The 16,924-nt window shown below is 35.8% G+C and overlaps 1 protein-coding gene across 6 annotated transcripts in view; it reads left to right on the top strand.

Annotated features, from left to right (window-relative positions):
- LOC100643966 (leucine-rich repeat-containing protein 4C) overlaps positions 1-16,924 on the top strand; it is a 284,514-nt gene that overhangs the window by 220,932 nt on the left and 46,658 nt on the right. For 5 of the 6 annotated variants that reach the window (XM_020868360.2, XM_048414352.1, XM_012316908.3 and 2 more), the window contains one exon: positions 12,846-12,914. The exons of the other annotated variant lie outside the window; for it this stretch is intronic. In XM_020868360.2, the coding sequence (XP_020724019.2) occupies positions 12,846-12,914 (69 nt within the window). The remainder of the gene's footprint in view (positions 1-12,845; positions 12,915-16,924) is intronic. 6 annotated transcript variants of the gene reach the window in all.

Raw genomic sequence — 16,924 nt, 5'->3', positions numbered from 1 at the left:
GACAGTTGACGTTACTATGAAGTGTTGACCTGAACGGACACCGTTTAAAATATAATAAAACTGAAGAACGATATTCACGGAGCGGTTTGCGCTACGAAATTAATATATCAAATGTTGAACTATATCTTTGTTAGTAAAGAAAAATTTCATTTTCATTATTTTCGGGAATTTTGATTAAACCGGTTCTACTTTGCGGTACGCTACCTATGATAAAAAAATGTAACAGTAAGAATAGCATTAAGCAGATGAAGGTATAAATTCGTAGTTTATTAAATTTATGCGAAAATGGATCTAAATCCGTTGCAAGAAGTTCAAAATGAAGAAATTAGCAGCATTTCAAAGTTACAGATGAGTTTTCATCGTGTTTTGTTCGTTCTGCTTGGATTTAGTCCAAGCTTGTTTAGAATATGTCTTATCCGCTAACGTAACTTAATTTGTGCAATAAGATTTTAAAAGATCCTCGTTATACATTCCTCTCGATTGAATGAGATTTCTGTATTTTAGAAATAATAAAATCCTTTGAGAAAACTTTTTTTGTATCGTTTGAAGTTGCAAATTTATAAGGAATATCGCTAAAATTTCGTCTGAAAAATAGCGATAAAAAATGTTATTATGGATATCATTTTTCCATAATTACGATATTTATGAATCTATATTTTTATTAGAATGATTTACAGGCAGTACAAGTTGCAGTAAATAATGGGTACGTACATATATCGTTCGCCTAGTTTTATCATAGTATGTAACCCTATTAAAAGTGAGTACCCTATTATGCAAATAACTTTATTTCTCTTATCTACGTATATTATGTAATCAGGCTGTAGTAGTTGAGGTTATTTTCTAAGTTGTGTTTTCATCTAACGAGTATTATAGGATTGCTAAATATCCTTCTTTAAAGTACATGTTACAATAATATTATTTTATCGTGTTGTTTTAAAATTATTTATGGATATTTATAGAGTTATATTTGTAAAGTTGTTTATATCTTAAATAATAACAGTAAAGCAATTTAATATTCTTCACAGTTTACTATGGTAGGTCAGCTGTTCGAACTAATAATATTATTATATAATTATAATATTATTATAAAATTGTTACTACTGAATTGTTTAAATTTAAATTCTAAATTTAAAAGTTTGCCTTTTTATCATTTTTATTCAATTTTCTTATATGGATAAATGAAAACTCTCTATTATATAAATACTTTCTAGCGAAGAAATGCTTCTGTCATATAAAATATATCCTCACCATGTCTGTCCTAAGTCTTTATTTATTCGCGTACGATGTCGTTAGCAAGTAATAAAAAGTCGATTACATTTCCCTTACGTAAAAGCTATTGTACCAACTTATCCGAATACCATCGATCGTAGATTTTCATTTGAACGTGTTTAATAGAATTGTCGATAGCTTGTAATATTTCTCACGAACGTACATCATTCTTAGATGGAATAATTTTCAAACGTCTGTGAGAAAAATCCATTTCTTGATGTATCTATCTGACAAATTCAGGCAGTTTCTCCACGCAGGTCATATTTCACTTATCACGAAATACTGAACTCTACCTTTACGGATTTATAGACTTCGTGATTCTGCAAGGAATGAAATCTAGTTACGTACTCTATAACTTGTTATAACGTTCTTGACAATATATTTCCTAAGAAACTACGCGGTATAACTTCTAATTAAATAAATGGAATAAATTAAAAAGAAATAAAGTTCATAATAAGAGGCAAAACCATTTCTCGTATTAATTATCTCTAAATACGATTGCAATAACAATAAGAAATAATAAAAAACTAAAGATTGTTTTATTGATAAATTATTAACGTTTGTAAAATATGTATATTGTACGAAATACAATGATATCTTACACTCTTAATCGGCATAAACCTTATATTGCAAGATACGCGTTATACGATACATTTTTTCTCGAGTCTGTCATCTTCTTTGAAGAGAAAATATGGATTAGTATGACAAGATGTTTAAGAAAACATTCGAGCTTCGCTTCATCTGCATTTCATACCAATAAAATGTAGCGTTAAGCGAAAGTTAATTTAGAAAAACAATCGTTCGATCGAATCATTTTCTCATCCTGAAGATCGCTCGCCTGCAAACGGTTTGTGCAAACACGAAATACATAATTACACGTGATTATTATTTATCGTGCTGGCGACGAAATCTCCGCCCGATTCAGGTATGACGTTTTGTAATCCGATTTAAGCGACGCAGGTCGAGATAAATTTAAAGCCGTAAATGGGGAAAATACGAGGGTATAGAAGGCTCCGTTATCCCTGTCGTTTCCGGGATTACATCACACGGTAACGTTTTACATCCTCCGAGAGAGTAGCGATTATAAATCCACGTCGTTTCGTTGCTGGTTTCTCACCGGCAAAAACTAATTCTTTTATTAGATTTATTTTTCTTACTACTCGTTAAATCTACGTTTCTTTCACGTTCGCGTGTCGTCGCAAATTGCTCGTCGAATTTGTAAAATTTCCTTAGAACGTCGCCTTCGTTTTCTTCAATTTTTTCAATTTACCGCATCTCTTTGTTTCGTTCTCCGATCGATTTTCTCACGTCGAATTATTGATCTTTGGATCTTTTGTTTCTATACGATTCGGTGAAATTACATTAAAATGTTTCATCGACGGAAACTTACGCCTTAGATAAATACGTATCTCTTACCCAGTATCGGTTTTATGCAGCCACGCAAATTAGTCTTCGAGTAATCCCGACCAAAAGCTCCCATAAACTTAAATTAGTTTTCACTTTTTCTTAACACAATCTTCCTCGTGGGAAATTAAATGTACATTAATAATCTGAAATCTGTGACACAAAATTAACTGCAAACTCCACGGGCAACTTTATCGTCAACACATTATATTTCATTCGCAAATAGGAATTGAAGTTTACATACATCTATCTCAGAAAATTGAATATCAAAATACAAAATATTAATACACGCGATACTTAAAAAATTCTGCTATATTTTAGAGCTTTGCTAGATTTATACTTCCGGTGATCTATTCAGTAATCTGAACGATAGGAAAAGAATTCATTTGCAAGTAGTATAACATACTTTTGTAAAACATCTATTCAAGCTCTTTGCTTCAAACTCAATACTAAAAGTAAATTATAAACACAGAGTATTTTTAAAGAAACGTAAAATTCGGAGAAATATAACCAACGTATAAGTACAATACTTGACACTCTGGAGAATGCGAAGATATAAAACGGCAAAAAAGTAAATCTTATTCGATAGCTCCGCTATTCGCCGTTCTCAAAGCAACTCATGGAAAGCAACTATCTGCTTTATAAAATTCGCAACAACTGATTTCCACACGCACATACACATCTCAACAAGTATCGCAAAATCTCTCCATCAAATTCTATATGAAGACCAAAGATGACTTTTCGGCGATCGTATAAGAATAAAAACGATACTTTCGCAATGCCGCGATACGTCCAAGGATCAGAATAAAACCTTTATTAGAACACGTGTAAGTCGTTTTATGGGCAAAAGGTTCGCTCCAATAGATTATTTTACGTGCCTTCTGCGATGGACAAACCCCGACCGACCTTTTTGTCAAATTTCTTTATCCGAAACATGAGATCAAATACAGAGGAAAACAGGTCAACAGTCAATATTTTTGCAGCATATTTCACCGCAGGAAGCTTTGACTTGCCTCGGTATAAGGGTATCAAATAAACGGTAGCTATACGAGGAATCGTCTTTAGAAGGGCACGCAGATACTCCTTAAAATCGAATTGCCGCAACTTGGTCGCAGTACATAGTACGGGTAAATATTTGTTTGTTACCTTTATTGCTTACGATGTCCGGTTTCAATGGGATTCAGGGACCGCGTATTCTCATTTCGTCACAGAGAAATGATTGGAAATTAATACCTCAAAAAGGGCGAAGGAACGTAGCAAAGTTAGCTACCTGTATCGATACTCCGATGACACGAAAGAAACGAATATTCGTTTAATCGACGAGCTTTACAACTGTCTTAAATAAAGTAGGAAAAAATTTCTATCGGTCGCCACTTCCTTTTTTCGTTGTATCCATTTCCCCCGTGTATCTCGTTGCATGATAACGAAGTTGAAAGACGATAATAAAATTGTAATTAAGTTTCCGCGGTTTCGTTTCGACGATATGTCTCCACTGGTGAGAGAGAAACGTATCGCAGGAAATAATGATTCGAATCGACTAGCTGTCAGACTCAAAAGGGAGAGTTACAATTGTGGTATATGAAACGGGTAGTTAGTAGTATAGTAGAGGTAACGAATTTTGTATCGATGTATTTTAGTTTCACGAGCCTGACGTAATTAGTTTTCAGTAGATGGTGAATTAATTTTCCAGTAACTGTATCGACGTATCTTAATATTAGAGTAATTTCACGGTAATGGAAGCGGTTGATAGTTCCCGAAGCTTTTTCTTCGATTACGTAACAGATATCTGAAATATTTATTTGTTTGTAAGAATTCTCATTATACTGTGAAAAATTAGGTAGCGATCTCTGTGGACGTACGATATATGTCAATCTAATGATTAAACGCAACACAGACGGTACATGATAAAACGATAACAGGCGTCGAAAGGCTATTAAATTCGAATATTGGCAATCAGCATCTTTCTTAACTAACAGGCTATAAATTTACGATGCTAAGAAGAAAACTTTAAGAAAGGAAAAGTTCTTAAAATCTTACTTACGTATCTCTGACGTTTATCACGTTACCTAGATTAGAAATTGTATTATTCGAAACGATCTTTTATCATAGTAGAAAAGTTAGTAAATCTGGCGTCACATATAATGCAAGAGACTCGTTTGAAAGGTGAACACGAAACTAACGGGGAAAGTATATTTATACATGGCGAAGCATGGAACGAAGAAACGCGCTCCAAATGATACGCGGTTTCCCGGATCGAAATTAAAATTACGATCTTGATGAAAAGCTTCGCAACATTAAAGAAAATCAGGTCAAACAGATATTTAATTTTTCTCCCTGATATTTCATCGAGTATATCGTTCAACATCGTATATAAAGGACGCAGAAATAGAATCTTTCCGTCTTCTCCATACATTGCATATAACTAGTTCGGATGGCCAAATATATTATTCGGTCGAGTTTATTTTCGATGCTATCCTTTTGAAAACTGGAAAGTTCAAACAATTTGCCATGGTTGACAGCATTTTCCTTTTAATTATCGATATTAACGGACTGAATCCGAAGCAATAAAATGCAAATGTTTTGCCTCCACTCGGGCAAACGTCCCCCTTTTCTATTAATTAAAAATTCCCGTTCCCTTTTGCGTTTTCCTTCTCCAAGGCGAAATAATGCTTCGTCTCGATAATAATACAGTAACCTGGAGCACCCTCGAAAGGCAAAACGAGAAAAAGCAGGTCGATGAAGCGCGCGTCGACGTTTGCCAATATGCAAACCGATAGATAGCAACTAGGTCAGAATTGAAACGTTGATCTTCTTTCCGTCAAATTCCGAAAGATTAACTCGTTGGCTGACACGTAGGCGGAACCGTTAGAACATTTCGACGATGGAAAGGTTTAGGGTTGGTAACAATGGAGGAACGTGTCGGGATGCATTACCGGTCGAATGTCACTAGAACGTTTTTATCGAGAAAATAAAAACACGCCGGTACGTTTCTCGCAATGACGATGGAAAAGCTTACATGTAAAAATACCGTGACTTTTGCCGGTAGATTAACGGCACTATACCGAAATTTTGCTATCTGGCATAGAGTAGTGGAGCACCGTGCATCAGCTGGAAAACGTTGATCCTCTCATCGTGTTACATATTTCGCAGATAAATATAATACATTTGTTAAAAACTTTATAAACGAATAAAAGTTAAACCACAGCGTATTTCGCGCAACTGGGGCAGACTGTATCTTTGAAACGGATATGAAATATACATTTGGCATTTATTAACGCATCGTTACATTTTAAAAGTGTAATTCTAACTTCTCTTTTTTTAATGAAACTTTATACTTCTGATTATACGTACTAATCTGAGTGAAACTTTTCATCCTCTATAGTACACGTACATGTATCTCAAAACTACTACAGTTTGAAATTTTCTGACTTATGTGTTGATGCGCATAACAAATATTCGAACGATCTTGTCTTATTTTTATCTTCTTCTTTCGAACTCTCCCTCTCTGCAAATAGGCAAATAATTTCGATACGATATATCTTTTCTAAAATAAATAATTTAATACATAGTTTAGATCCGCAAGCATCGATTAATACAGCGACTAAAATAAAAAGAAGAATCACAACAAACAAAAAGGTGTTATACAGTTGATCGAGTATTTGCGAAAGATCCAGATTGCTTCCTGCGCTTATCGTCAGAAAAATTTATACCAAGACAATCGTTGGAATTCTTTATAGCTTGCCGATCGCATCGCTTCGATCGCTTGAAAATTTGATTTTTTCGCCCGATTCTCTCCAATCGCGGGCCGTTCGTGCGTCAAAGAAGAGATATGTCTCGGTCGTTTCTGGCGAGATTGCTTATCGGTCACACTGGGAACTGCCGCACGCGTACGATTCTCGAGTCTCGTTTTTCCCCTTCAAAAGCCTTATCGACGAAACTCGAGCGTCAAACTCGACTCTCGATCGACACCTCCACAACCGATAGTCTTTTAGCGGGCGCATTTTACCGGGATAAGGCGAGTAATTAGCCGTAATTAGTTGTCCCACTCTTCTAAACCCCGTCCCGTCCGTCAGCAAGCTGTAATCCGATTTTCTGCTTGACAGCGGACGTCGCGGAATAATCGAATCCCACGCCTCGAATAGAAGCCATTAATCGACAGCGGGGAAATATTCCACCTTATTCTCCTCTATTACGCACCTTCGCCCCCGTATTTTGGACGGTTTTTCTTCCATGTTCATCTTGATCGTAGCTGTTTAAAAGCTCGTTTGTAAGAAAGACGTTTAAAGGCGAGAAATAGAAACGAGTTCGAACGCGATACACGCTTACTACCTCAAGTTATTTCAGTATATTCAAAAATTTCACTTTATAGAATTCGATTACTATCGTTAAAAGGTGACGTTTCGTTGCTCGCATTACGTAAACGATACCTGTGACGTTCGAGAATGTATTTATATAATTGAATCGATCGGAACGTTCCGTCTTTGTCTTTATTATTCCGTTAAAGAATATGAAATTTCTATTAAATAGTATTCAGTAGAATATTTGTCGTTGTTTCTGATTATCTCCCAGCTATTTGGTAATTCCTTCATTCCCTCGAGGTATTCGAAACTTTTCAGTCAAATTTCAAGCTATTTGCAATATAAGTAGCTGATTTCATCTTAGCGTGTAACGAGTGTCGAAACTCGGTTCGTATAGTCGACCTTCTTTTTTTCGGGCGAGTGCGTAACGAAGTGGAGGGTAGCGATGTTGTTGCAAAAGGAAATTCATTTATGTAAATCACCAAAGACCCGGCCTGTATGTAATAAAATTTGAGCTGCGCCCAGATGCGTACACGAAAACCTACACAATTTTTCTGCTTGCCTATTTCCTTCCCTTTTCTCTCTTTCTTTTCGCTCGTTCTCTCCTCCTCTCTTTTCTTAGCCCTTTTCTTATCCTGCCCGCTTTCCACCAACCTCCGACTACGTGCCACTCCGACTGGTGTTGGGTAACCGACGCTCTAAAAAGCGAAGAAATATAGGTTTGCGTTACGCGATGAATGCCTTCGCCAAGTGCTCGCGTAAAGGACACGGCGATATTTTTCGACCAAGCTTCGCTTGCCATAATAATTGGAAAAGTTTATGCCTCTGCGTCGACGCTCGAAGCGCACGTAATTTTGATGCCAGCGTCATATCGTTTCAATTTTATAAGGTCGGTTACAAGGAATTCATTGCGCGATTAGTATTTCACGGTGTTATTCAGCCAGTATCGTAGGCGCTTGAAAAAATGTTTATCATAGCTGTTGTCACAGCCTTCACGTTGTTTAGGATCATTGACAATCCTTAATTTGCCATAAAAATCTTGCCATAAAAATCAAAATATCCGCTACGCCTTTGGGACACCAAATTTATGTAATATACGTATAATTTTAAGTACATAATATCCGGGTTTTTTTTCCTTTGCAAATTCTAACATACGTGACTCATTGTTCGTGATGTTCTACGTAAATCCATTACCTACATTTTTCAGCAACGTTGTTTGCATTTTTTGTTTATAGACAAAAAAGCAGCGTGCCCGTTTTCGTAATTTTAGAGGACATAGAGTTGCCGAGCCATTCGTATAATTTTGTTGAACCTTTTGCATAATGCTGTTAGTTGGTCTACCATATGGTAATCGTTTTCCGTGTAAAATGTGATTCTACCATAACATCACGTAATTCCATTAAATAAAGTCTCTTTCTAAATTTTTTTCTAGATTCCGTTGCATTTTTATGCTGTACCATAAAACCATACTTCTTATATTCTCATATGGTCGTTATATTTCCGTAGAAAGATGGTACGCTAATCGAATTTTTCGATAAAGATATTCGATAATACTTTTTTCATTTCCGTTGTAATAATATATTATATTTTCGTTTTATCTCGTCAATATTCTAAATATCGAAATTCAGAGAAAAAATTTATTTTCTCCTATATCGACGATTAATGTTTGATGATATAAACGAGTCTCGTCATTGCCGATTAGATCTTGAGAAACATTTCATTAACAAAGAAGAAAATAGTATTTGTAGTTCGATTTTCAACCAAAATGACCCAGTCATTTCTGCGGGAGGACTTATTGTATGCAGAGTTTCGTGAGACGGTATAATCAGCTTTACGCACCGTCTAAACGTCTAATCATTCCTTTTGTAAATTGACGATGAATTGTTTGAAGATAATTGTGATAACATTCTGTATTAAAGTATTATACGTGATACGTATTATACGTGCAGCGTTTAAATAAAATGTTATAATTTCAAAATGTTCTATACCGTTGCTACGATGTTGTTACGAATTATGACGGGACTGGAACTATTATTAATCCGTTGATCAGCACCTACGTCGACTTACGACTTACGACTTACGGCTTACCTCTTCGTTTCGATTGCCAATCTCTCGAACACTTTTCGCACAAATTGAACGAACCGAAGCAAATTATGTAAGTACTACCTACATCCGCGTTCACAACGATGTCAAATTTTGTTCCGGTTCGTCCATCTCTGTAATCCGATTTCCCACTTCGATTCGTACGGGCGATACTGAAGGAGCGAGTTCAAGCATCAATTTGAACAAATTGAAAAAAGCAGAAGAGGAAGAGATTTTCATTATCCTTGGGCGTGGGATGTCGGCGCTCGTGATTCCGTGATCTCTCTTTAAAACTTCTTAACATGCTAATACTTTCAATATCTGCCGACACGCTTCCCAATTCCCTTCTCTTCTGTATGTATTACTTCCTTTCTTCTTCCCTTTTCTTCTTCCCTTCTTTTTCTTCTCTACTTTTTATCCTTTTTTTTACGTTTATTTAAAGGAAAACATTCGATTCTCGACACTCCTGAAAATTCAAGAGAAGTGGTTCCAATTTACCGACACGATCGACTTGACACTTCTAATTCCCACGCATCTTCCATCTCCACCAGATTCTGACGCGAATGCTGTTTCAGATTTTTAGGACTGCTCCGAATGGCTAGGTCGGTGATTCCTCGCCAAGTCTCGAGGTGTGCGCCAAATTGAACTTTTTTTCCTTGCTTGCTTCCAGATTACACGGATGCCTGTTTCGTTCTACGCCAGGCGCCGAATTGCCTCGCCACGGCTACACGTTCTTCCCGACCTTTTTTCCTTACTGTGTTTCTCGATTTTCCGTCGACGCTTAACGTGGTACAATCGAAACAAACGATTACCGGACTCTCCTCTGTCGACGACACGGCAAACTCGTGACAAAAATTTCGTTTCTCCCAATGGATCGAGTCGAAATTTTTTCCTGCCAAATATTTGGTTTTAAAAAAATGTACAATCATAAGAGTAACTGTACTTGTTGTAAAAGAATTCTCTCTTGACCGAAGCAAAATAAAGAAACTAATCGTGTTACTACTATCAGCCGCCTCTAGTCTTCAGAATTGATTAGACGCTGACGTTGAAATTTGCATCTCTAGAGAGTACCGTTTCTGTAGCTACGACTGGTGGCTCGTTTTTGTACACGTTGACCGATCATCGATTCTACTATCGTCTCATAGTTGATGTATGAAATTTCAACAAAGGTGGTGAGTTTTCATGACAACTCGGTACCGTTATATCCACATTGTCCGTCCTCTGAGTTCCTCTTCGGGTTTGCCTGTATGGTATATACATGTTAGCGTGCAATAGTCAACTTTCAACAACTAATTTCATTTGTCAGGATTTATTTATTTTTATCGCTATAGTGTCACGAACGTTTTCGTAAAGTAGCTTAGGCAAATATCGATGATTCAAGAGATAGATTTTCATTGGTTGTTACGCACCGTTTAAACGTTCGTCGCTCTGTTCCAAAGACTCTTGGCCCGTTCAACGAAATCCTGTCACTTCCGTAGTACTTTTTTACGATATGCGAGAAGTCTGCGAAATAGTAGATTTCCATTTCCGCAGTGTAAACTTTGACAATATTTTCGAATATTTTTGTTAATTGCGTTGTCGAAGGTCTACCGCGAAATCGTATTTATACGTATGTTGGTGCATGAAAGCCGATTAACCCACATAGTGAAGCGAGCAGTAAAGCCAGTTTCAGCTTGAAAGTTGCGTTCTCGTTTGCAGTTGCTCTGCGAAAGTAAATCGTCGATGTATCAGCGTGTTCGTGTTTTCTGCATAGGAACCCTTGACGGGCTTCAAGCCGTTTGCGAATAAACACTTTAAGCGAGCACGAAATTACGGCACGTCGTTCGTGCATCCCGCTGGCCAACAGTTTGAGAACGCTTGACTTATTGTCACTTTTCGTGGCGAGCGACCATAATGCAATTAAACTTGTGGTAATTAAGCTATCCCAATGAAAGTAGGTGCTTCATCTTTGTTTGAAAACACAGACGTACACCGATATTGTTGTTATTGTTGCTATCGTTGCCGATCATATTGCGTCGTTGAGTTTTTTATCTTTTTGTCTTGAAACTTATAGCATACGTATCACGTACCTATTTACAGCGAGCAAAAAAATGGAAAATGAGCTGTACGAAAAAGACATCATGGTTTTGCAATAATAAGTTACAGTTGATAGGTACAATGGATAAATGTATGCAATATGTATGCGAGAATGTAATAGATGAATATTATCAGCGTGGTAAAAACGTACGTCTGGTATAACAATTATTGATTGGACTGATTAAATAATCGGGATACAAACGATGAATTTAATTTTTCATATACTTTTCTAACAATATAATAGGGATGTAAATAATTTTTTATGTAGGTACATGATTACAATTGATATCGTGATTTTAGATTTATTACTGGATAATCTATAAAGCATAATTACAATCACAAAGGACCTGTATCTTGTGTAAATTTTAGAAAGTCATATCGAAATTAATAGTAATATCTATTTGATTATTCGAATATTACAATAATCAGATTGAAATTGTCTATTAATTACATCGCATCTATTGCATCGAATAGTGCAGTTTTTTTGGAAAAATCTTAATATCGCTATTTCTACACAGCCATTTTATATATCGTACAGAAAGTAAGTTAAACATTATTTTTTCTAATTGGAGAAGAGAATATGAAATATCTCTTGTTCCTCTCCTTCTCCTTCTTCTTCTTTCAAAGTACAGAAACTGTATATCGTTACGTAAAAGAAAGGAACAAATAAAATACATTAATTTTTCTGAAAGGGGAAGAACGAAGCGAACGCATCGCTTTCTTTAAAAAGAAAAGTAGGACGAGAAAGTAGATATATTTTATTGGAAAAGGAAAAAAGCTATTCTCCTATATGTGTATGTATTACCTTCTACGTTATATTTTAAAAGTAATGGAATACGTAAAAAGTGTATCTAAAAAACGAGTAAAAAGCAATTTCCTGAAATCCTATATAACAGACGGAATGTCAAAATGTAAACAAGTTAGAGTACATAAGTAGGACAAACAAGCAGCTACTAGTAGTCAGCGTACAGTCAGCAGTCAACAGTTAAACATCGCTGGGCCGGATGTGCTCAAAAGGGAGGATACTATCTCCCTCTCTAAATATTGTTTGGGGAAATTGCCTGCAGTCAAATATCATTTAACAGGCCTGAATATTTTATTCAATTTCCGCAAGGTACAGAACGCGCGGCATTGCGAATTGGCATATCTTTAATTTAAATCTATTATGTATCATCTTTGACTTAAGTATAGTATATCTGTGGTAAGAACGAAAGTAATTTATATCGGTACGGACGTAATTATCGATTTCATTAAACGAACCTCATAGAAATGTAATTTATTCCTATGTTTATTACAAAATTATTGATTCACTTCACTGAATTGTTTACATTGCGCACATGCTCCAGAACAATCGTTCAACTTTTATTTTATCAATGGTCAACCATGTCACACAAATTTAAGTAACATTTACTTTGTTCGATTTAACAAATATAATTCAATTTTGAGACTTTTATAATAACATTAATGGTGCAATTTAATACATTGTAATATTATTATTAGCAACCGGTAATAATATCTGATTATTTGTCGCAGTAAATGTTATTTTATAATTCAGTTTATACCTTTCTGGGATTGAAAATGGACGTGTTTCCTTTGTCAAAAAATCACGGATTCTTTAACAAACGGAAACTTGTGCTAAAAATTTAAGTACCGAATATATACTCGTAAAATTCAAAGTCACATTCTTTACAAAGAATTGTTTGCATTATTTTTCAGACTGTGTCAAATACTACGACGTATGACGGTGTCAAGCGATCAAGTCGATTATCGGGCATTCATTCACAGGTAAATATTTCGATTTTAATACGTGTGCGTATACGCTTTGATCATAGGTAATCGCGCATATATTATTATTACGTTCGGTTATTTGACAGCGATAAGGCACGAAAAAGGAAGTTCGGATTTAACGATGTATTATATGCTTATTAATCGTCTCTTCGAGAAGTAACGCGTGTATAATCAAGCGAATATCCTTTTAAAACACTTCAAGCGATGCGCTTTTGTCGCAAGCAGATCGAGACATTATTTGCATTTTTTTCATCCTTGGAAAACAGGGATTCTCTTTGACGACTAAATTTCAACTCGTTTACAGACTTTACCCCTTGCTTGCCCTTGTCATTATCGGCTAAAAAAGGGAAGAAAAGAGTCTGCTTTCCATTCACGAAACTGAAAACACGTAAATCTCCTAGCAAACATCAACAGATCGTGTATCGCAGCTTTTCTTTCAAACAGCGGCTCGTTCGAAAGATGTCTTCCTCGTAGATTGCGGACGAGGTCTTTTCGAGCAGGTGAAAAAAGGCCAGCTGTCTAATCGAATCGTCTTGGTGAAACGAGAATCTACGTTTAATCAGCGCCTTTTAGATGGCCTATAGATAAGGCTCGTAATTAGTTACAGACGTTACTTTGAAGCGATGCCGATTCACCGGGCGATGCACCCCGTTCAACTTCGGCCAGGCTTTAACCCGGTGCTGGCGTTTGCACGTAATCCGATTTTCCGGTTGGTGTGCGGGCTGTCTCTCGCGAAAAGCATGCCCGACCGACCCAAAGACTGTGGTGTGCCTTGTCATCGTTTAAAAAATGTAACACGTTCCGAGATATCTCTTCCGACCCCCATCCATCCTCTATCTTCTCTGTCACATCTCTTTCTACTCGAAATTCGTCAAAGTACGATCTAACAGTTGCGAAATTGCGTGTGCACAGGCACTACACGGTCAGTGAAGAAAGTATCTATAAGCCCTTTAAAATGGAATAGTTATTTTAAAACTCGACCAAACGACTCGAGTCTTTCGCAAGAAGATAGGAGGATTAGTCTACTAGATTTTTTTTTTTTTATTTATTTATTAGGATATTTACAATCAATTCTCGTTGAGAATTTTCAGTAGCTTCATTTGGCGTGATACAATGACATGGTTTATAATAGTTTTATATTGTTGGTTCTAGTAGGATCTAAGGATTTAATCTAAAGCGTATTTTCTTTTTAGTCTGCGGATCTGGTCCGTCGTGTCAAGTAGTTGGGCGACTAATGGGTTGTGATAGTTGTTGACTCTTGCGTTATATCTGCTTCTGGACTTGTATATTTCACCTTTGACTGTAGGTATCTTGAGGTCGCGGTGGATTGTTTCGTTGGTAACATACCAGGGTGCATTTATTAGGGATCTTAGCGTTTTCGATTGGAAGCGTTGGAGTAATCTACTAGATGACGCGTAAAGTAAATTCTAAAAAAAATCGCAGTTGATCCGAATCGTAAAAATAATAGTAAAGATCGCTCGTTGTAACTTTCTCGTCTGAGTCTATCATGAAAATTTATACAGTACGTTCTGTACATTTATGTCAGTGCTGGAAACTTCATCGAAACCGGTCGATGCAGAAGAAAGCAACTGAATGTAAATGTTGAAGTCGGTAGATTTTCAGAGTTATAGGCCAAAACTCGTGAAAAATTGTAATTTTCGCTATTCTTAAACGCTCGTAGATCAAATCAATCGATTATCTTATTTTTAAAAATTCTCAAAAAGAAAAAGGGAAATCGGTCCAATTTCAGAAAAACTTATTCCGCTTTGAAAAGCGCACGAATACTTTTTACGCTGACTGTATGTGGATGTCACGGTGAGAATGTAAGTACATAGGGTTTAACAGTTAAACTTTGTAGTTGCATTCTGCAGAATGTAGATAATGAAACAAAAGATATTATACGAACATAGGAGGCGATTTAAAGATTTCAAAAAGAATGTTATATGTAATAAAAATGCGGAGTACAAAGGCAACAATATATTTGCACAATGCGCACATGGGAAATCAATGATCACAATTATTCAAAGATAGTTTTACTCTTTGCAATTTACTACCTTCTCCATTTGCTAATATTAGTATTCCTGAATACCTTTGTAAAAAAGAAAACGAGCTAATTACACTGTTACCGCAAGGTATATTAGAACCTCGCAGTAGGAACAAAAGGGAGGTTTAGATTCGTTCTTCTTGTGAAAGGTTTACGGATAGGAGCGGTTTGATTAACATGATGAATACCGTGCCACGAATTATGGTTACGTTTCTGATAGTTTTTACATTTTAATGTTTCGTTACGTGCTTGTTAGGGCCGACATAGAATAACGAGGGGCGTTTTTAGGTGCGGATAAATTCAGAACAGCTGCCGTTGTTGGCCACTTTATTCGTTTTGCACAAAAGGACCCGTGAGTGGTTGTACCCGGTGTACGAAAAATGCTGTTACCGTTAAATATGGTTTCTGCGAGTATTTTGTTATCGAGAGGCCATTATATTTTATTCAACTTCTTCACCCATCCCTCGCATTTATGTTTCTTCTTCATTTTTTATAGTACTATCACTGGTTTGCATTTATTCGCATTGCTGCATATGAAATTACTGGAATATCGAATCGAAGTATATATTTCATTCCCGTTTAAATTTTCGTTGTACCTTGTGTACGTAAGTATTCGCCTAATTATAAAGCGTATCATAAAAATTATTATTATCATTGTGAAATTTACACGGTAAGGACAATAACACGTTTTATAAAATGGTATATTCATATTTCATCGCGCTGTCCCATCGAAAGAAACACAATGTAAAGAGTTATTTTCTTTAGAAATTCCTAATTGAAATGTTCCTCTGTTTCAAATATTTATCCATTTTGTATTTATATTTATGTTCCATTACATTTCATCTTTTTACCTTTACCGCTTGCTGAATAATTATGAAAGTTCGTAATAACGTAAAACCACGTCCTACACGCGCTTTTTCGGTGTTAAAAACATACCGCTGTGATTTAATTCTGTTCCATTTCATTTAACATTAATGTAGAGCATTCTGTGCGATACTTTTCTTTATTTTACGATCATAACGTACAGGACAAATTTTATTAAAGTACAACACGATTATTTAATAAAGAAAAGATACATCAAGAATGTCAGTTCATTTTTACCGCACTAATGTCTTTTCTTAATAAATATGATTAAGAATTGTTCTCCATGTTGGGATATTTATCATGCGATTTATTACGTTTTATTTTAAAAAGCAACGAGACAAAGAATTTTCAAATTCTGAATCTATGTTAAATCTGCGATATTACACGCCTTTTTTAAAATTTTATATAATATAACGAAGAGTCGCTGCGGTTGAGTTTTTTGGTTCGTAATACGTTATAGTAAAAATTCTTCGTAAAATTCAATTGCTCATAAATATTTTGCTATCCAATACATAAATAGCCATAAACAATTACAGATAACAGCAAGTGTAATAATACAATATATAAGAACAGTTTTATACTATCGTTCAACTTTAGATCTCTCATCCTTGTTACTCGATTCATTTTATTCTTGTCATAGTATTTATCGAATAAAGAGAACTGCTTGCGTTTTTCTTTTTCTTCGCTTTCTTTATTCTTCCTTCTTTTTTTTTTGTTTTTTTTCTTTTTTTTTAATTGTACAATCACTTTAACGTTTGTAACATTGACATCGACCATTTCCTTGATACGTTGTGCATTATAAAGTTCCGTTAACACGAGTAAACAACGTAAAGGGTATTGTTAAAAAATTTCACACTTTTCATTCTGGTATCTGCGGCTTGTCAAAGCACGGTCGTCTCATATGAGCGGAATTGCGTTTCACAAAAGCATGAAAACGGAGACGCGGGCGAGATACAGAGAGAAACAGAGAGAGAGAAAGAGAGCGTGGCGTTGCAGCAGAATTCGCCATCGAATCACTTGCAGATTCTATCCCAAATTTCCCTCGGTTTCGATGAAACCGAGCGTTTGTCAATCCTTTTAAATAAAACTATGCTTCGCT

Source organism: Bombus terrestris, chromosome 2, assembly GCF_910591885.1.
Source record: "Bombus terrestris chromosome 2, iyBomTerr1.2, whole genome shotgun sequence".
In the NCBI taxonomy this organism is placed as follows: domain Eukaryota; kingdom Metazoa; phylum Arthropoda; class Insecta; order Hymenoptera; family Apidae; genus Bombus; species Bombus terrestris.
This window is presented reverse-complemented; position numbering and strand designations above follow the sequence as displayed.